The sequence below is a fragment of the Molothrus ater genome, chromosome Z (genome assembly GCF_012460135.2).
Source record: "Molothrus ater isolate BHLD 08-10-18 breed brown headed cowbird chromosome Z, BPBGC_Mater_1.1, whole genome shotgun sequence".
Classification (NCBI taxonomy): Eukaryota; Metazoa; Chordata; class Aves; order Passeriformes; family Icteridae; genus Molothrus; species Molothrus ater.
The window spans coordinates 9,192,720-9,214,370 of NC_050511.2; the positions used below are offsets into that span (position 1 = coordinate 9,192,720).

Genomic DNA, 21,651 nt, shown 5'->3' on the forward strand with positions numbered 1-21,651 from the left:
GTTTTTTTTTTGTAAGTTGCTGGCAAGACTTCAAGTTGATTTCTATTTTATGTCTATTAGAGTAGTACCAAAATGGTGAGAGATGCTTAGAGGGAGGAAAAAATCTCTGGATGAATTTAATGTTTACATCAAGTTTTGTCTGCTTTCTAGTAACTCCATGGAATAGCTGTATCTCTGATATGCTCAAGTCTTTTTTGGAGATTAAATGAATCTTGGTGTGCAGAAAGAGCAGGTGCCTCTCTGTGCATCTCTTTCATGAAGTGCTTGCACATGGCAGTGCAAAGCACTAGGTCCTGCCTTCCTTTCTAATTTTCTATCATTTTCATTCCCTCCCTGGTATCCTGGTCATCCTGTGCAGTGGCATAGGATTGGGACAGTTTGATGTTTGTGTCTGAATGTGATGCACTTCGTGTGCCCCCCAGTTTGCTGAGAGAAGCCATTTGAAACTGAACAGAATTTGACATCTCCAGCTGGTTTAGCAATGCTCCTTCGCCCGAGAGTGGGAGTACTGTGGGATGACTGGGAGCGAGTCAGGAAATACCTGACTCTTGACCATTAACTTACTTTATGTTTAGGTTTTTGCTTTGTGGCAGTGCAGGAGCAAATGTACCCGTAAAACTCGGTGTTGCTGGGTTCTCTAGAGAATAATTTCATTTTGTGGTACAAGTTTTATATTATAAAAATGATATTTTATATTATAAAAATGTACTGTTACACATGGCTTGATTTCAAAGTACTTTAATGCTGCATCACGTAGCACTGACTTTTCAGCCTTTGCTGTTACGCTGAGTAACTAATGCATCAGTAATTAATGTAGAGTTTCAGGACTCAACTTTGAGTCCTTCCCGAGAGCTTGGCATAGAGAAGCTCTAACCAGAGAGAAGGAGCGGGTGTGGGCACAAAAGTTTTCTTAGTAGAGTTCCTTTGGAAAGCTGACATTGTTCGTGGCATGGTGTTCGGTGCAATGCATCTGACCTGCAAGTTCCCTGGGCTGACAAACAGGCTGGGCCTTAGCAATGCCTAGCAGCCCATTCCAGCTCCAAACTCCCAGCAATTCAAACTCTTATATGGGGAATCCTGCAGTCTCCCAGCCAGTCCTGGGAGATGCTCTGGGAGCTGCAATTTTGCAAAGCTTTCTGCACACCCCTAGGAAGTGCTTTCCCATAGGGCTAACAAAATAAAAACACACCCAAGTAATTTTTCATGGGAACTTTTTTGGATATACTTTATCTTTGGATATGCTGTGCAGGCTTCAGATAGAGCAAAAGAATTACTGATGAGATGAGACTCCCAGGTTTGTGATTCAGCTCTTAGTTATAAGTTCTATTTTTGCAGCTAAAAGTGTAATTCATTACAGGCACTTTGTCTAGAAGGGATGGTGTTCATTCCTGGGTGTTACTAAGGGTTCATTTTTTGACTTGTGATCTTTGTTTAGTCTGGCTGCTTCCCTGGGATATCGTGGAACGGCTCTTGCTGAAGCCCTAAACAGGCAACCCCTCTCAGCTGCTGAGGCAGTGCAGGGTTTGCTGCTTTTCATCAAAGGAACCTCTGAATATTTAGGGGCTGTGACCACAATGTGCAAATGGCATCTGTCTCTTAGTTTGCATATTGCTGCTGCAGAGGCTGTGTCTCTTCTCTCTGTTTAGGAGCCATGACCCTCTCCAGCTGCTTTTTTAGCAAATAATACGAAATTTCTACACTGGCGTTGCCTCTGCTTCCCTGCTAACAGTAGTGGAGCTTGTCACAAACAGGGAGAGGCCAGCAGAACCTTCCTGTGTGTCCACTGCCTGGTTTTGCCTTTTTTCCCCAGGCACATGCGCTCGTTTCTTTGTCTCCTGCCTCTTCCAAAGGAGGGGAGCGGGGAGGTTCAGAGATTAGCTGGTGCCTGCCCACTCCAGGGCAGTATTTCATTAAATGTCTGCTTTTGTGTGGTATGCAAAGGAACCTAGAAAGTGGGTAGATTGTCCTGCATATTTCTCAGTGTTTAAACAGACTTATTTGGAGATTTAAAGGCATTTGTATCTTCAGTCAAGAACACTGACCCACACTATTGTATGTTTTGCTTGCACCATTACATTCAGCATCAGGAGTGCTTCAGGCCCTGAATCTGGAAGAAAATGAACCCATTTATTTTGGACCTAAGGGCTTGTGGCCTTGTCAGTCTAGGTGAAAGCTTTTAACAGTAACAGTTCCTAAAGTTCCTTCATGCAGGCTTCTGCCTGGACTGTAAACACTCGCAAAGGAGAATTTCTCAAATAGCAATCTCAATAGACTGTTACCACACTCTGCTGCAGCTCTGAGTGTAGTGGTGTCAGGGCAGTAAAAAATATAAATTAATGTTTCTTTCTAGAACTTTATTATTGAAAATTGCACACTGTGAGCCTCTAATCAGTATTGGTAGCTCTGTTTTCTGGAGGAAATTTTACTGCATCAGCTTTTAAATATTTTTGTTCTGTGGTATATCTTGCTTCCTAGCTTGTTAAGTGTGTTTTCTTCTTAGGGTTAGTTTTCCTCTGGGACAGCTAGCTGGAGCCTAGAGGTGTCTTTTCTTAGTGCTTGCACTTATAGCTCTAGTGAGGATATGAGCTTGCAAAAAGGAAATGTAAACAAAATCTCCCCTAGATAGACATGGACCTTCTCCATCTGGTGAGATAAGAGCCAATACTGTTTTATGTTTTAACAATTCTACTTTTATATATAAATACTGTCCTGGAATTAAATAGCAGAGTAGAGCTTGTAAAAATGACATTTGCGTTTACACTGCTGTTTGTTTGGCTTATTTAATTCAATTGACTATGTCATAGTATAGAGCTACTTACAGAGCTGCTATTCAGGCTTGATTATTTTCAATTTGTGCTCTGCTATACAGTGTTTGGAGAATTTCCTTGTTTATAAAGAATTGTTTATTTCTTCTAGAGTGTTTGTAAGTAACTTTGTAAGCGAGGAAGTATGAAATGACATCTTGCTAAGCAGCAGTAACTTCTGGTTGCAAAGGGGTGATGTTGAGATTGCTTTGCATTAGACATATCACATTGCTTTCCAAACATTAAGCCTGGGATTGTTTTTTTAAATGCCTCACTTTAGAGAGCTGCCATGGGGTACAACGGAGTTTTTGTCTCCAGATCTGTTTAACTGAGTGTGAATTTCCAGCTACCAGGACTGTGCAGGGGATGTTGTCTAGTTAATATAATGCACTGGGATGCTTTAACTCAAAGGAAACCGTAGCAGGACAAAATCACTGACAATCTCTTATTTTGTTCTTTTCCTTTTTTCTCTTTACAGTAAAAAAAGCTAAACTACATGGACCACCAGGTAAGTCCTGCTCTTCTGCTTGTTTGCAGCAATGGGGACCCTGGCTCTCTGCCTGCTGTTTTTGCTGCTCCCTCCAGTTTTCCTCCACCTCATCTCAGCTCCTTCATGTTCTCCTTAGAAGTGACCTAATCTACCTTGAAAATCCAGGCAGTTTGAGTTAGTAGAAAACTTGAGGCTGTGACCTGGTGTCACAGTGGTAAGAAACCTCTATCTGCTCAACCTGGCCTGAGCAGGTGATGAATGAGGAAATGTGCTCTTTAACGGTCACCCTTCCCCACCCACCTGGCCCTTTCATCTCATCCTGCCTCTTTCCCTCTTCAAAACAGGGTCTGAAAATGTCCACTAAGCAGAACTGGTGTGTGTGTGTCTGTGGATTTAGTGCCTTCTCAGTCCTGACTGGGTTTGCTGGATGGAACTGCAGAAGTGAATCTGAATGTGGCAGTCAGTAATGGCTGTGCTTGGAATTAAAATCCCATCTGCTGGTTTTGTGTCTGCAACAGCTAGTCACACCCAGAATTGCCCAGAATCTGGGCAATTTCTTTTCACTGTGGTTCAGAAGCCAGCAAGGAATCCCTTAGCAAGCAAATAGATTTATCAATTGAAATTTGATGTACAGTTTACAAAAGAATAAGCACTTTTATAAAATTCCTATGAATAAAAACTTCTGGCATAACACCTATTCAGGTGTTTAGATCTGAAACAGTTGCCAACCTGTATTCATAACTTAATTGTTCAACTTAATTCTTTGGATATAGCCATCCTCAGAATATGGCAGAAAACTTTTCAGGATTCATCCATATTCCATGGCAGATCAAGGTCTGTCTGTGCACCAGCCTTTAATTTCCAGGGAAGGAAAACTGAGTGCCCAGACTGGAAGGGAGACAGTGTCTACTTTATCTTTTCCCTGATCAAGAGACCTGCTCACAAATGCAAAAGATTTGTCCTCTAGACTAGGTTTAACTCAGCCAAGGTGTGTAGTTTCAATGACAAGCTCAGCGTCCCAGGAGGATGCAGGAGTAAAATAGGCAGGGAGGGATAATGTAGTAATGAATAACTGGATATGAAGAAATCGCAATTCAGTGACTCTGACTCCTTCCTGAGCTTCTGAATCATATAATTTCTGTTTCTTCCTTCATTGGAAGCTAGATGCTGAGGTGTACTATAGTAACCCACAGCAATGATGCTTAAAAATGACACAACTATTCAGTCATAGAATGTTGAGGATTTGGAAGGGACCTAAAGAATCATCTATTTCTATGCCATGGGCAGGAACACCTTCCACTAGACCAGTGCCTTATCCTGCCTGGCCTCAAACACTATCAGGATTGGGCATCCACAGCTTCCTTGGGCAACCTGAGCCAGTGTCTCAACACCTTGACAGTAAAGAATTTCTTGCTAATATCGACTAAATTTCCCCTCTTTCAATTTGTACCTTTTATTCCCTGTCCTATCACTCTGTTCCCTGATGAAGAGTCACTTTCTGGATTCCCTGTAGGCCCCTTCAGATATTGGAAGATTGCTGTGAGATCTCTACACAATCTTCTCTGTGCCAGTCTGGACAGCCCTGATTTCCTGAGCCTGTCTTCATAGGGGAGGTGCTCCACTCTTCTTACCAACTTTGTTTCCTCCTCTGCACTTGCTCCAACACTTGCATGTCCTTCTTATGATGGAGATGCCAAAACTGTATGCAGTAATCCAGGGGGGATGTCACAAGAGTAGAGGGGATGAATTGTCTTCCTTGACCTGCTGCTCACACTCCTTTGGTTGCATCCCAGGATACATTTGGCTTTCTGGGCTGTGAGCACACACTGCTGGCTTATGCTGAGTTACTCATCAGCCAGCTTCATGAGGTTTGCACAGTCCCACCTCTCCAGCCTGTCCAGGTCCCTCTGAATGGCATCCCTTCCCTCCAGAGCATGATCGCACCACGCAGCTTGGTGTCATCAGTGAACTTGCTGAAGGTGTCCCTGATCCCACTGTTCTGTCACTGACAAAGATTATGAGCAGTGTCAGCCCCAGTTCTGACCCCTGAGGGACACCACTTGTCACTGGTAGCCAAGTAGACGATGAATCAAAGACCACAAGTCTTTGGGTGTGGCCAGCCAGCCAGTTCTTTATCCACAGAGTGCTCCATCCATCAAATCCATGGCTCTCTGAATTAAAGACAAGGATGTTGTGCTTTGCTCAAGTCCAGGCAGACAGTGTCAGTTACTCAGCACCATCCAACAGCGCCATAGCCCTAGAAGGTCATCAGATTTGTCAGCTATGATTTCCCTCTTGTAAAGCCACTTTGGTTGTTACACCTTTGTTTTCTATGTGAAATTTTGACAGTATTGACAAAATTGGCTTGAGATCAAACACAGTGAATAGATGTAGCAGAACATTGACGTATTAAAATATGTACAGTGTTTTCTGGGTATTTAGCATGTCTTGTTGCAGGCTGTTTGAAACTGATAGATAGGCCTGAGGTGATGACTCCCCTTAAAAGGGAGTTTGTTCCTTCTTGCATGCTGATATTCAAACTTTGAATGTGTCTGTGCTTTGCTGCTTTTAGTTTTATTAGCAAAGAGCAGAAATTAGGAAAAAAGTTCTTCCAGGGTTTTCCTTCAGATTTAAAATTAAAAGCAAAACATCTAAACAGAGACTGTCTTGTCTAGATGTGAGTGTGATGTGGTTTTCCTCGGTCAGGTCTGTTTCAGCACACTTACAATAAATCTGTATTTTTCTTCTGCCCCTGACTGGTCTATAAAGTTCTTTTAGACTCATGGGTGGAAAACTGAATTGGGACTAGAAGAGCAGTTGGGTCAGGAGGAAAGAGATGACATGACCAACCCAATTTCTTGCTTGTATGTGTCAGGAGGGAAGAGATGATATGACCAACCCAATCTCTTGCTTGTATGTTTTGCAAGTTTGTTTTTCACAGTTTGGTATTTGTGATGGGTCCTGTGCCTTTGGACTGTCTCTTCTTCCTTTTGTCTGCATTTCAGGAGCAGTATCATACTAAGAGTCTGTGATCTTTAGGATTTTACACTCTTTGTCCCTGTCTTACTGCAAGTGAATACTCGGGGTTTTTTGTTCATTTGTGCTTGAATTTCTAAAAAGGCCGTGATTGAAAATTTGATGCGTGTGGAAAACATCTTGAACATTTGGCATCTCAAACCCAGTGATATCTTCCCATATGGGCTTTTCATCTGAGGCCTCCCTGGATGCACTGTATGAGCTGCAAACATTGCAGTGTTGCAGGTGATGTGATGAAAGAGTATGATGATGGAGGTAACATTTTGTGTCTCATTCCCCAGATAAATTCAATACGTATGTGACCTTGAAAGTGCAAAATGTGAAGAGCACAACGGTGGCCGTGCGAGGTGACCAGCCCTGCTGGGAGCAGGATTTTATGTTGTAAGTATGGTGGTGCACAGCATGGTGCTATGGAGATGCTTGTGATTGAGTCCTTCTGTGGCCCTAGTGTTCATACAGAGCTGCTAGTGTGTGTAGGAACCGGAATGTTTGGGTAGGTAAAACGCACAAGCCTGGTGGCAACCTAAATAATTTTCTTTCCTGTTGTATGCATTGGGCTGGGGTGGAGGATGTGTGTTGGGAGATTGTCTCGGCTGGTGCCATGGAATTGCCAGTCAGGTCTCTAGTGAGAGGCTGAGTCTGAGGCTGAACTGGGAAATTACTGTGTGGGTTGGGTCTGGATTGATGTTGTCCTTGGCCAGTATGTGCACAGCTGTGCCTGTAAGCTGAGACACACACACACCTACAACATAGCTTATCCAAGGACTAAGCCAAGCCCATAGCTGAGCTTAAGTGGAGCTCCTGGGCATGGGAAGAGGGCTGGAGAGGCTGATCAGGGCAATTAAAGGCTGTTGTTAGTGCACTCAGGGCCTCTACGAGGTGATCCTGGTTACCTCAATTGGGAACTGCTCCGTGAGCAGCAGAACCAGTTCTTTCCAGCTTTCCTGGGGATTCTGGTGCAGTTGGCACTTCTGATTTGCCTTGGTTCTCACAGACGTGACATATAGTCAAGGATTTCCCAGTGTCTTTTAGAATGGTGGGGTTTTTTTTCTGGTGAAGGAATGATTTATTGATTATCTGCTTCTGTTTCTATAGCTTTGTAAGGCAAATTGAACTAAATTTACTAAAGGTGGGGGTGGGGGGGGGACGGGAAATGATGTAGTATTCATCTTGTGGGGTCAAAGCTAGTGCTACTGTTTCTCAGTGTGTTTGAGGTATTTACATGGTATCTGCAGTAAGAGACATCCGCCCATGGAATTTTGTGAATATATTTCCTAATCCAGCAGCAGTTTGTTTCTCCTCAGCTGAAAGTGGGAGGTTGTTGCCTCAGGTTAAGGAGGCCACCTGGGTCAGTACAGTATTTTCATCATAGCTGTGCTCCCACCTCCCTTGTTTGGTAGTACTCTGCTTTTGGAGCAGCTCAAGAGGTGTGTGCTCCTGCACAGAGAGTCTGGAGCCTGTCCTTTGTCATCTGGTGAAATGTACACGCTCCTGAGCACCAGCATCTGCTCAGCTCTGCAGCTCCTGGTCAGACAGAGGCCTTGGCTGTCACTGATGTAAAACATTTCAGGACTGGGTAAGGCTGGGACAAGGAGTTGAACCTACCATTCAAGTCACATGCCCATACTCAAACTACTAACTCTTTCTGCCTGTGATTTGTGCTCATCCTGTAGGCAGGAGCTAGCTTTAAACCCAGCCAGCTACAAAGGAGGCTTCTCAGTGGTGATTTAAGAAAGCACTTGAATGTGTTGGTTGAAGGCTCCTGTGGTTGCTTCTCCTCCTTCCCCTCAAGCAGCTCCTGGAGCTGCGCTCTGGTATCAGCTGAGAGCTGAGCTAGCATGCTGTAAAGTCACTGAGACGCTCCATAATTAGTTGCTAGGGAATATGGAAGCAGAATATTAGCTGAACTACCTTGCCATTATTGTCCCTGCTTTAGCCAGGCAACTCTACAGTAGTTCTGGTGTCTCCTTATAACAGAAATACGACATGTGGGAATGAATGTGTTTCGCATGATCCTGTGTACATTAAGTTGTCCTAGGGGAAACAGTGCTGGTATTCCAATACTGCTGTTCTCTAGTTGCTCTTTTTCTTTCTGGAGTTGTAAAAGGATTTTGAGCACAGCAGTTTTTCCCTAAGGGAAGGCTGTTTTTACTGTCTGTGCTGTGTTTACCTTTTTCACGAGGCACAGTAGAAGAACAGACCATAAGCAAAAAAAAATGCTTCCTGCCTGTGTTTGTTGGTTTTGCTGCCAAACTCCTTGTTAGACAAAGCACTGCAGAATTTGGGTCTCGGGGGTTGTTTGAGATTTGGCTAAGTATCAGACCAGTTAAGCACTTCAGTGTATTCCCTGGGTACATCTTCGAATTTTGAAGGAGCTTTAAAACAACTGTGTATTTGCTGCATATTTGCAGGAAACACCTCGAGTGAAAGTGCCCACTGATGCTTAGAACACGGTGATTAAATTGCTGTTGAAGTTGTGAGAAATGCCTTTATATAAATCCTATGTGTGTGTGGAAAGGGACGGACACCAAATTTCAGTCTCAGCTTTTGTTCTTACAAGCTGTTCTGCATCTAACCAGAAGATGGAGAAAGGGAGACGCAAAGGCAATCAAAGTCACTGTACAGAAATTCTTTTTATTTATTTTTCTTACCTGGTGACCTGTCCTTTGGAGATCTGTAGAGGAGCCCTTTGGGTGTATCATGACCAGTGTCCTGCTCTGACAGTGTATGTTGAAGCAAAGTACACGGTTTTACACTGTGTCTGAGAATAGAGTATTACTTCCTTCCCTTCCCTTTCTGGACTGACACTGTTCCAGCCAGTAGTCAGCCAGTCATCATCAGCCTGCAATCTGATGTATGTCAAGCAGGATGAGGGCAGAGCAGTGCTGGTACAGCTGTTTGCCATACTGAGTAACCCTATCAGATCAGAGATGGAGACTCAATTACAAGATGCTAGCGCTAAACTCTTAGAAGGCTGTGCAACAGCTTGATTTTGAACTGTTGCAGACTGAGCCACTCAAGCACTGGACACATCTAACCTCAATTCCTGTGTCTCAAACAAGAACAGATGCACTTAGATTTAAAATAGACATTTATATGCTTTACTGTAACTGTAGGGTTTGTCTTGAACCTTATAGATATGATGTTCTCTTTCAGCTGTAAGAAGCAGACAAAGTTCAAGTGGATGCTTGGATAAGAAGAGCAGCAGCTCTTTCTTATTTTGCCGTGATGGCAGTCTATAGAAATAACACAGTAACATGCTCTTAAATTTACTTGATAGCTGTAACATAAGTATGTTTGGGCAGAGGGTAGCAGCACTGAATGTCCAAGATGCCTACTTTTGGAGATTAACAGTTGCAATAAAGGGAAGCCCTGAGCTCTAAAAATTATGGGTTATAGCCTTTCTTCATGATAAATGTGAGACAGCTGTGATGTCAACAGACAGCTCAGGATTATTCTCTACTTTGTTGTTTTTACCAGTGTCTGTCATGTATGTGTTAGGCTGTTCTGAAGTAGGCATGTTACAAACCAGTATGCAGAAGCAAGGCATAAAAGCTATAAAACATTGAGAAGAAGCAAATTTGAGATGCATCCTTTTGTTAATGAAAGGAAAGTTGTTTGTGAAAACTTTCAGATCAGTATTTCCAAGAACCTGTCACTCAGTGGCTGTGTGGAAGTAGCTGGTGCTGGAGCAGAAGTGGTGACACACAGCCCTGAGAAATAGGTAGTGTTGCTGATGCAGCTGTGCTGGATATGGGACTGTTACTTTTGGCTAGGAGTACCTCCACTCACAGGTTAAGTATTGGCATGTTTGCACCTGCCAGAGTGCACCTGTGTTGCTGTGCTGCTAAGGGAGACACTCACTTTGTTAGAAATGGGGTGCCTCATGACAAAGAACAGCTCACCTCTAGGTTTTGGTCCAAGGTACACTTCCTTCTCCTGTGTACATAACTGCAGTGATGAGTTCCCTACTGGCAGTTCATGCATGACATAGTTCAGAGTTTTAGTTTGCACTCTTTGTGTAATTAGTATTAAACTTTGAGTTACTAGAAACTGGTGTTCCCTGTGAGTATAACCTGCCTCAACCACACACTTCCAGGAGCTCTCTGTAACTTGACACGGCTCTGTGGAAATAGTTCACTGGTATAATCATGGTGGTAATGCAGAACATGAAACAAAATTAGATTGTATTCTGCTTTTTTCTCATCTGTGCTGCCTTTACTTTTCTTGCAGTGAGATCAGTCGACTGGACCTGGGCCTAATTGTGGAAGTATGGAACAAAGGACTGATATGGGACACCCTGGTTGGGACCGTGTGGATTGCTCTGAAGGCCATTCACCAATCTGATGAGGTTAAGCTGACAGAGAACCTGTATTTGCTCCAGTGTTGATAATTAATGCATTACAAATCTGGCCTGGTGCAGCCCAGACTGAGCTCCTCAGCAAAACTTCTGCTTACAAAGTCAGGAAGGCTGAGTGAGCAGAGAGGGCTGTCTCATCACATTAGTTTTGATTTTGTAGTGAGATCACAACTGAGAGCCCTCACATAGGGCTCTTTGGTTTCATTTCACTTGTGCGGACTCAAGAACTAGGGCCTGATCTGTTAAGGAACACAGACCTAAGTGTCTGAAGTCTTAAGAACTAACTGCTTAGTTTGATGGTCAGATTCCTATGACTTAGTGCTAAAGACCTCTGTTTTGTCCAGCTGACAAGGTAGGCCCAGAGCACATATGCAGTATCTTCTTAGGGCTTCTGGTTGTAGTGTTAGGTGAACCTTATGCTAATATATGTGGACAAAAATGGGAAGTTGGATGTGTCAATGTCTATAACTGTTCTAACTACTGAGTTTGGCAGTTGTTGCAGCTAAGCATTTTTAACTCAAATTTTAGAGTATTTACTTAGAAGATTATTGGATTTGAGCAGGGAGAGATAGATTGTAATTTCCATAAAAGGAAAAGAGTGGGGATGCTCTGCAGTGTGGGCATGAGGTCTGGCTGGTGCTCAATCCCACTCGCTGTCCAGATGCTCCTCAGTCCTGCCTTTGAGGGTCTGCCATTGCAGTTCCACTGAGAAGGCAGCACTTCTCTTTGCTGCTTGCTCTGGTAGGTGCCTCTGAGATTTGGAAGAAATTCAGTTTGGAAGAAAAAGCCAGTGCATGCTGAATGGATGTAATTTGATGTTAAAATAGGGTTGAAAATGCTGTTAAGCTCTTTTTGGACTGTATTAGCAAATGTGTGAGAGTTGGTGCATAAAGTTCTTCAGACTTGAATGTTTGTTCACTTAAGGCCTTTGATTCACAGGAAGGTCCTGGGGAGTGGTCTACGCTGGAGGCAGAAGTTGTAATGAAACATGATGAAATCTGTGGAACCAAAAACCCAACTCCTCATAAAATTTTGCTGGACACAAGATTTGAATTACCTTTTGGTGAGTGCATTTCCATAACTTACCGAGGGTGCTGACAGTGGAGAGAAAGTGAGAACAACTGAAGCTTTATAATTAAGTTGTGTTTTGCGTTCATTCTCAGTTCAGTCAGTATAGTTCAGTGGAGGTCATGTAGCTGGTATTAATTTTTTGTTTGGCTTCTTTCTAACAAGATCTGAATAAGTATGAACTATTTGAAAGTCCCTGGTTGCTGGAATATTTAGACTAGCAGCAGTTTTTTCTTCTAATAGTGTTTCAGGATTGTGTAGTCACACATTTTCTTCCTGAGCAAGAGCATTTGCTTCTTTGAATCTAGACAGATTTGGCTCTAGAGGAGGTCAAGTGTGTTGTTAGAGCTATTCTGTGGTGAGTGCACATAGCCCTCTTAGACATGCGCAGTTCAGTTAGTGAAACATTAATGCTTAGTGCTCCTGAACATTATCATTAGCAGAGTATATAAATAACTTAATGTGGTAAGAACTGCCTTTCTGGCAATTATTTATGGTTGAAAAATGCAAAATACGCAAAAGCAGCTAATTGGAACAAACTGATCTCAAGTAAAGTTGTGTGTAATTTTAAAATTTTATTTTACTTAAGCAAACAAAAACAGCCCCCAAACCAAATAAACCCCAAAAGTAAGGCCTTAGCCAGAATGCATCCTAGGCTTGTATAACTTCTCTTTCTAGCTCTTGGCTGATGCTTGGGATCAAGAACTGAGATGATGTTTTTGGGGTTTGTGCTATTTTTTTTTTTCATGCACTGGGCATTGAAGTGTTTCAAAGTGTTCTGTCATTGCAAGGCTCATCCCTCTCCCTCTGCCTGTTGCATCCTTTTTGCTGCAATGTCCAAGTCAGTGTGAGCAATTTGTATCCTGCTCTAAGCAGGGGTAGAGCATTTGTGCAGGCACTGGCATTTGGTCAGCACCTGTCAGGATTGTTGTGGGAAGAACTTAGGACATCTGTGGGTCTCATACTCTGCTTCCTGGTGCCAGGGGATGATGCAGGCTTGGCCCTGCAGGTGAAGAATCAATCCAAATTGAGTTTTGTGCTGTGAATGCTCTGTTGTGAGTGTGCACAAGTCCCCTGGATGGTTGTACTTCTGGGAGAGCACAGTGTTCTGTGGGAACAATGGCACTGCTCTTTAAATACAGTTCAGTGTGCAAAGGGGAAGATGTACCTGACACCTCAGCTGTCCTGACAGCTGTCTGATGCTGGTCAGGAGCCATCCCTCTTCCCCAGGGAAATATCCTGGTGTTCCACTGCTGCTGTTTGTGGGAGGTTTATTGCTGAAGTTACTTTTAATGCAAGAAGAGGAACAAGCCTGTTTTACCTCACCAAAAATCTTGGTTATTTGGTACAAGTGTTGAGGCTTTGTGGACGGACAGAACAAGTACACAGAGCTGAAGGCAGGGCTTGTAGCCACTGCCTTCTCATCTGAATTAATTCTGCCACACTTGCTTTTAAACTGTCACTCTTTTGCTTTAAAAGAATATGAGGTTCTAGTGTCTCCCTTTGTACTGAGAGCGCCCAAAAGAGAATTTGCTTTCTTCTGCCATTTATATTATGGACTGCATTGCATTTTGAAGTATTTTTTTCAAGCATAAGAAAACAGACTCCATGTAGATATGTTAGAACATCTGAATTTTAAAAATCAAAGTATTTCAGGTAATAATGTGTTTTTGCATTACTTATGTCTTTGCTTACCATGCCAAATACTGAAATAACAGGGATTCTGCACTGTTGTGTTGAACGGTTTTTGTTCTAGAGTGTGAAAAGTTATCTGCCTGTCCAGGGTCTCATAATGTCCAGGAAAAAATGGATGCATGAGTTAGCTCTTCAAAGGCTGCTCTTCCCTAGAAGAGTGCTGCAGTTTTTGCTTTGATCTCCATTTTCAGTCTGATGTGCCATGGCAAGGTCAGAAGCAGGTTGAAAAGCAGGAGGCACTAAGGGTGTGTCATACTCCTCTAGAAAGTGGCATCAACCCTACTCCAGTGGTGCTTCCCCTCACACCATGACTAAGTGTCTCCTGCCATCACCTTTGGGACAGAGGAGGACTCTGCACCATGGATTAGGCTCTGTCTCCTTTCCCTTGGAGGGGTGCCTGGAGCTCACAGCACTGCCTCTGCATCTCTCCCAATGGATTTGCAGGTCAGTTTCCCTTTGCTGGATGGCAGTAACATGGATTCTTAGTGCCCTGCATGTTAAGATTTTTTTGTCATATGAGTTGGGAGCTGCTGCTTTATCCCTACACAGGGAAGTAAATGGATCACTGATGTGCTGTGGAAGTTCTTAAGTCACCAGCTGGGCCATAGAGGCAAGATTTTACTAACAGGTTTGGAGTGACACTTAAGAACATTGTGTGTCGTGTTGTGTTTCCCAGGTGAAGATCTCTGGGCTATTGTAGATGCATGAGAACCAGAGTGATGTGTGGGCTCATGTACAGCTTGTGCTGCTTTTCAAGTTGGGTAAAACACTGCTGCCTGGGATAGCAGCTTTAAAAAACCTGTGTGTTCTCCTGTTTGGCTGTGCTGCTGTGCTTTTTCTATAATTTCTGGCTGCTGTCTCATTTAGATGCACACAGATGCAGTACCCCAGGTTATTCAATGTATTTAAAATATTTCATTGTATTTAGGTGGAGCTTGAGAAGTTTTTAAGGGTTTGTAAAAAAGAATAAATTAATTTGAAAACTAGAAAAGCTGAAGTCCTTGATGTAAAATATGATGGTGTATGCAAAGAGATTTAGAAACTGGTTTGTTGTTTGCACTATATTTATCCCAGATTAGTTTGCTGTTTCTGCTTCCGCCTTGAATCTTGATACATTCAAGATTCTTTCTTCCTGGTATCTCTTCTGCTGGTACACTGGAGACGGGAGCTGCTAAAACTAAACTAAGTGCAAAACGTGTTGATGCTGATAGTGGTAGTATGTGATGATGACAGCTTAGAGATTTTTAAATTTTTTTTCTTTCATATGTTGTTTTTTTTTTCTTTTCAATTTTGTTTTCAAGTATTTACCAGGCATGGAGTTGGGAAGCAGTCATCTCCTAGCAAAGGCTGGTGGGAGTTTAGTCTCTGCTTCTGGTGATAGAAAATAAGCTTTTTAGAGGTCATGCAGGAGTTAGACTTTGTCAATGGCCAGATTTGTAATGGGACAGAGAACACTGATGGTGGCCCTCATGTGTCCCCTGTGTGTGCCATGGCATGTTCCAGATGCAGCTGTTGCCTTGTGGTCAGTTAGTGTGACACCAGCATGTGCTGTGCAGGGGAGGGCAGCTCTGTGGGCCCTGCTGTGTTTCATATCTCTGTGTGATGGACTGCAGTCCTGGGGACCAGGCTGTCATACGATGCTCTCTGCCAGCCCCATGTTCTTTGATGTGCAGTCTCACGGAAACAGAAGGGCTGCAAATCCTCTGCTACAAAAATGTAACAAATAGTGAGGATGGGAAATGTGAGCATTATATTAACCTGTAGAGTGAGAAGGTTTGTGCTTGGTAGTCTATTAAAAATGGCAATAAACTGCCCTGATCATGGAAATAAGTGGTTGTTAGCTGAGACAGGCTGGAGCCACTTTCTCCTCTGATAATATCTGTTTCCTCTTTGGAACAAGAGAGACAGTGGAGGGATACTGCTATCCTTGGTTGATTTAGAAAATTTTCTGGTAGGCAGAAGACAATCTTGTTATTATTGTTTTGATGCGGTGAGTGTGCATTGGCACAGATTTTTCAGGATGCTGCTTTCCAAGTGTAAAATTGTTCTGCTTGATAGCAATTTACTCTGTCCCCCCCTTTTTTAGAAGTGCAGTGACTGTGCAAATCCCTCACATGATGCAGTACTCAAAAATGCTTTTGGCTCCCAAACTATAACAGTTTGGTTCTGTGCCAAGCAGTTTCTAGTTCATAATTGGAGTGAAGATGCTTTTAGTGTTCTCAACACTCCCAGGGTGGGAGCATGCTGATCTGCATCTAACCATGAGGTAGATAAATGTGCTTTGTTATTTTAGTGTCTTGGGAACTGAACAGGAAAAAAAAAACTCAGCTCAGCCAAGTCATTTCAGTGAGAACTTATACATTGGAAAAGGGAAGAAATTTGGGCTTGGAAGAGAGGAAGCGAGGTGAACACTTGCAGGAAAATAGGAGGAGAGAGGGTATAATTTCTGCTTTCAGCACTTGTTCTCACTCCTGCCAAGCTAGGTTTTGCCCCAGCCCAGAACTTGCTACCTTGGGAAAGCTCAGAAGGAACAAGGTGATGTGCAAGGTTCAGAGCAAGGACCAGAAAACCTGAGGAGAAGAAAAGCTTTAGGGCTGAAGTGCCTGGTTGTTGGCAAGCTAGAGATCTCTAAGCAGGAATGCTGCCATATTTTGCTTTCTGAGGTGTTTAACTAAGTGGTCTGTATGGATGCACCAAATTCTCCTCTTTTTTCCTTTCTCACTCTGACAAGTCACTGTACTGCTGTGTGCCCATTCCAGGTGTTAGGGCATGCACTTGCCCTGAGCAGCCCCACCTGGGACCTCCACCCACACCCCTGCTCCTGTGCCGAGGAATCCCACATCAGCTCAACTTGGAGCCTTCAGTCCTAAGAGATGCTGTGGGAGTTGCTCAGCCCCCACACCAGCCATTGCCATGTCTGTGCCTGCTTATGGACCCTGCAGATTCAGGCCCTGCAGATTCAGGAGCTCAGAGAAGATGGGGTTCAGCTTCCAGCTGAGGATGGCAGTAAGAGCAAGGATAGTAAAGCTTGCAGTGTTTCTGTGTGGCTTTCAGATTAATAAGCACCAAAAGATACTGACTCTACCTGTCTGTCTCCTCTCTGTTGTTTTTCAGCAATTTTTTTCACTGACATAAGGCCCTACTCCTTGTGTTCATCAAGCATGATGTCAGTGGAGTCCTGAGATGGCTGAGCCCTCAGGTGGCCTCTCTCTGGACTAGTTCATCTTTTTATCTTTTAAGCAGAAGTTAAGGTAGTGCAGTAATTTCCACTGTAGTCAAAAGCTGAGCAGTGATGCAGGAGCTGGCCAGGGGATAGAGCCTTGCAAGCAGTCTGTGATCTCTGTGGTAGGGATTTCCACTCTGTGCATTCCAGAGAAGCAGCTTCAACAAAACTGCTGATTGAGGCAAAACACAACAGAAGCTTCCTCAAAATAAAGAAAAATTCTATCTCACTGGGATTTCTTTTGGGCAGGTAACTTGACTCAAGATCATCGGCCAGTTGCTTCATGTTTAAAGTTTGCTGAAAAATAATTTTAATGATACTACTATTGATGACAAGTGTTTCTCTGAGATCAGGAAGATGTCCTTACAGCAGCGGTTATCTGGATAGTAGCTGATCTTTATCTCTGACCTGCGTAAGAAGCTTCAATAGAAGCAGCAGTCCAGCAGTAAAAATCTTCCAGCCCTGTTTATGAAATGGGCATCTGGGCTGTAAGATAAGACCAGTAAATCCAAGAGACAAGTGTTGCTCCTTGATATCTGGGCATGCCACTACATCATGGTTTTTGGGAAGGCATTGAGGCCTCTACCCTGAGACATCCTCAATTTCTGCAGTGTTGATGGTAGTCATTGCTTCACCCGTCCTCAGTCTCTTTTGTCTTGATTTCAGGCTCCAGATTTGAATTGTTTGAGCTCTGACTTTTAGTTCTCGTTTCATGAGTTTTTCTTTACCTCTTAGAGAAATGATGTCTTTCCAAGACAATTCCATGGGCTTTGCTGTAATTTTTCGATTTCTGCATGTCATTGCTGGAGTTTGTTCTCCTAAATCTCATCAGGTTGCATGTTGATAGCCATTCACTTCACTGATTCTAGCCTTCTTTCTAGATCAGTTCTGTCCAGATTTGCTTTGAATGCCAGCCCTAATTTGCACAGACTATCTAATAAATCTGTGAAGCTGTGATCCATAGCCCTGAAGATCAAAAACATGTATGTGTTCCTACAACGCTTGTAGTTGTGGAAGAGTCTCTCATGTTTCTCTTATCTTGTTTTTTGATGGATTTTAACAACAAAGTAATGTACTGTACATCAGAAAGAGCAGCTGGCTTCTGTGTTTTGGTTAAAATAAATTACTTTGGTTTCTCTCCAAGCAAGGAGAAATGGGTTGCCTTTTTTTCTACTTATTGCAGGTTTTTTGGAGTCAGATCCTAAGCTTCCATAAAACTTTCTCAACTGTGGAGTATTTTAACACCTTGTGTGGGTGAGGCTAGTTCCATAAAAATTCAGTGGTGTTTCTGTTACAAAGATGTGGACATGCGTTCATAGTCCAAGGAAATATCTACTGCTGAAACTTGAAATTCCACTAAATCTGGCATGTACCTGTTAACGGTGGTTTGTGTTCTGTTACCTGCAGTGTTTTTGGCCTTGTTGCTTTCCTAGGATGGTCGTTTGTGTGGCTGAGAGAGGCCACATGTAGAACAAACATTCTCTCAGTTACAAGAAGAAAGCAGTTCTTGGTCCTTCCTGAAAGCATTGTGGGTTCCAGTGGGATGCTCACCTGCCAATAAATCTTGGTTTTTTTTTCTGTGAGGAGTGAAAGTGGATGTAACTTTTAGAATGACTTTTTCATCAGGAGGCCACCCTGTCCTGCTTCTCCCATTCTTGCCAATGCATAACTTAGCATATCATTGTGGTGGTGTCCATGGAGTACAGCTCATTGCAGGGAATAAAACTTACTGGCTCTTTTTGAGGCCACCTGAAAGTGTAAAGAGTTACAGGAGATGGGAAAACCAGCTGAACTGGTATAGCACTATCTTCCTGTCAGCTTGCAGGGCTGGTGGTGTTTTTAGCTGGAGCACTCCCTCCATTTCCTTCCTCTGTGAGCTTTGATGTTTCTGCAGTGGTGCAGTTCCAGGCCATAAATAGGCAGATTTCAGAAGTTGCTACATTCAGGGATGTTGAGTGGCTAGAAAAAAACGCAAACAAAACAAATCCACATTTTTTTTTCCTTTTCCAATGTTTTCACACCACTCCATCCCTAAATAATTTTGTGTTAAGCTTTTCACAGCAGGTTATCTGCATCTCTGAGCATGTGCTTTGAAAGGCGAAATTTTGAGTCACAGAAGTCAGTGTTCTATTAGGACAGTATATTACTTCAGGGTGTGAAATAGAAAATAGTTACCACAATAAAAGTGATAATGCTTGCTACTTGCTGTCAGCTTGGTAACTCTTCTCGACAGTGAAAATGTTGTGATTCATTTCACAATGAAGCTGCAGTGTAGCGTAAAAGTAAGAATGTGCTTTCATGTGAATATGACTGCCTATAACACTGTTTATACCCTCAAAATATTTGGCTTATTGCTGGCAAAGAAATAAGAGATCATTTATTTTTTGGTACCTAATTTGTGCTACACCAGGAGGTGTGCTATCAGTGTGCATAAGGTATGCTATTCAAAGGCAGCCCTTGTTCTGCCTTATAAAAATTATAAAAAGCCTCCAGAAGATGCTCTTGTATTATGTGTTACCAAACATAAGCAAGTGTATTAAAATACACTTGCTGTTGTGAAATGGCTCTCCATCAAGCTAATACGTGAAATAAATGTGAACTAGTTTGTCTTTCTCTTTCCTACCTTTGTGTAAGTGTGCATTTGGTTAATCAGCTTTAAACAAGAAAGCAGGTAAGCCCTTGAAGTGTGCTGCTATTTACAATGTTTATTTTCCATCTGAGTGGTAACATAAGACAGTCATTTTTCTTAGAAATCACGTGGGTTTTTTGTGTGTGATCTTTAATAGTAATGGTGATGAATGCAAAGTTACCTGGTTAATAAGGTGGTGTGACTTACTCTTTTGACTTAGATATCCCTGAAGAAGAGGCCAGATACTGGACCAGAAAATTAGAACAAATAAATTCACTGGGAGATGATGAGGTAAATATCTAAATTGAAAGAATATTGTAGCCCTGAATGTCTTATAACTAGCTTTTATTCTTTGTATTGGATCCCTGTGATTAGTGTAAGTACTGAATGTTGATAATTTACAAGTCTTCCATACTGCTTACAGAACTCTTTTCTCAAGCATGCTGTTTAGTGTTAAGGAGGAGAATATTCTTCTGCAAGCTGGAAGTGCTTGAAAAGTGTTCTGTTTATGCAGATATGTTCAAAGGAAAGGCAACACTGTGCTTTACCTGAGCAGACAGTGAAACCACTTGAAACCATTTTTGACAGGCTGTGGTAGGTTCTTTTTGTGAAATCAAGTCAAAAAGGACTTTTTTTTGCAGTTGACTATTTCTTTGAAGATGACAAAGCAAGATAATGATTCTTTATTTGAACTGAGGACTGTTGGATGTGTTGGCTTTTGTCCTAATGCAGTTGTTAATGGCTCAGTTTATGTGTATCTTGTGTTAGAATAAGTTGTAGCTATGGCTTTGGTTCCCTAGCTCTGGTGTGTACTTGGCTAAGCAGCTATAAAATAGAAGTTCCTTTTTTATTTTTAAGAGACACTGTTGGATGACTAAAATTTTGTTTGCAGTTCATGCTGTTTGCAGAATAAGATTTAGCATGTTAATGCCTGTACCAGAAATGAAGTTATAGAAAACCCCAATACTCATATGTTGATGTTAACATCATTGAGTGAGAGTATGGTGCTGGTGAAGCCTTTTTGACAGGTCTCTTTCCACAGCAAGTGTTTCCATAACAAGATAACTTGCAAAATACTCTACCAATGCAATGACTTCAGGAGCTTTTTGTTCTGGGATCCTTCATCTATTCTTTTCAGTTTATTATGTGAGTGATTTGGTTTACTGTGGAGATGAAGGAAGTAAGGTGGATTTTATTTTTGACTGAGGACAGACCAATATTCGGGTAGATAAAAACTTAAAGAATTTAGGGCAGCCTCTCCTGCCTTCCTAGAAGTTTGAAAGCCTCTAAGAACGGATGAAAAGCCCAGTCTGTCAGTTGTCCTGTCAGTGGTGCTGCTGTGGTGCCTCCCCGCTCCCGCGGGCTGGAGCAGCAGTTCAGGTACTTCAGCGAGGCACAGGTGCCCTCTAGTGCTTCACTGAGCTGGTACGTGCTGAAAGATATCCTGAGCTTTCTGGGTCTCCCCTTTCCCTGCAGTGCCACACATCTGCTTGCTAACTGTGTGCTCTTATCAAATACCAGTAATGAAGTAATATCTCCATATTTGTGAGCTAGTGATTTTATATTTGTTATGGATGTTCCCTTCGAATAGGGTGAAAACAACCTGTACAGGGCCTGACCTCAGGTGGTTCTTCTATAGTTCTCCACATTAGCCAGCCACCCAGAATGGGGATGATTCTTTGCATATTCCTGTAAGTGGCAGTGACTTGTCGCTCAGGAACTTCCAGAGCCAGAGGCAGTATCCTTGTCTTGAACAGCACTCAATGGATTTCTCTTTTGTGGATGCCAGTTGCCCTTTAAATGCACCCAGATCAGTTATGTTTTTGCAAAGGAATTCACCACCTTAATTGTGCATTGCCTGAAGAAATCTTAATTGCTCTGAGCAAACAAGCCCAGTGTTTGAGAAACCAGCTGGAGGCAGGTTGTTGAAGAAGTTAAATGACTGATCCTCATGCATTCAGTCCGTGCCACTCAGCTTTACAGACCTCACCTTTTGGGCTGCGGAATCCTGGTCTGCACAGTGTTTTTTAGCACAAGACAACTTTGTGCCTTTATCTACTTTGTTTTAAGTGCACCTATCTCTGTTTGAGATAATGAATGAACAGACAAAAGCTGCAGAGGAGTATTGAAGGAGCAGGTTCATTTGGAGTTCAGATGGTGTCATAGAAAGGCTTTCCAGCCTCTCTTCCTATGAACACTTAATATTCCGTTTTCATTTTGGGACTCTTGATAGCCGGGGAGCTGATGCCTTAAAAAGAGCAAACTGCTGCCATTCTGGGATCTCTGAGGATAATAACTCAGAACCCACTGCTGTCCTGTGCTACTGAAATTGCTCATCAGCAGACT

At 42.7% G+C, this 21,651-nt stretch overlaps 1 protein-coding gene across 1 annotated transcript in view; it reads left to right on the forward strand.

Moving 5' to 3' along the window:
* UNC13B (unc-13 homolog B) overlaps positions 1 to 21,651 on the forward strand; it is a 207,087-nt gene that overhangs the window by 22,561 nt on the left and 162,875 nt on the right. Inside the window, exons 2-6 of the mRNA XM_054517797.1 lie at positions 3,283 to 3,312; positions 6,612 to 6,711; positions 10,564 to 10,681; positions 11,630 to 11,753; positions 19,526 to 19,596. Coding sequence (XP_054373772.1) covers positions 3,283 to 3,312; positions 6,612 to 6,711; positions 10,564 to 10,681; positions 11,630 to 11,753; positions 19,526 to 19,596 — 443 coding nt within the window. The remainder of the gene's footprint in view (positions 1 to 3,282; positions 3,313 to 6,611; positions 6,712 to 10,563; positions 10,682 to 11,629; positions 11,754 to 19,525; positions 19,597 to 21,651) is intronic.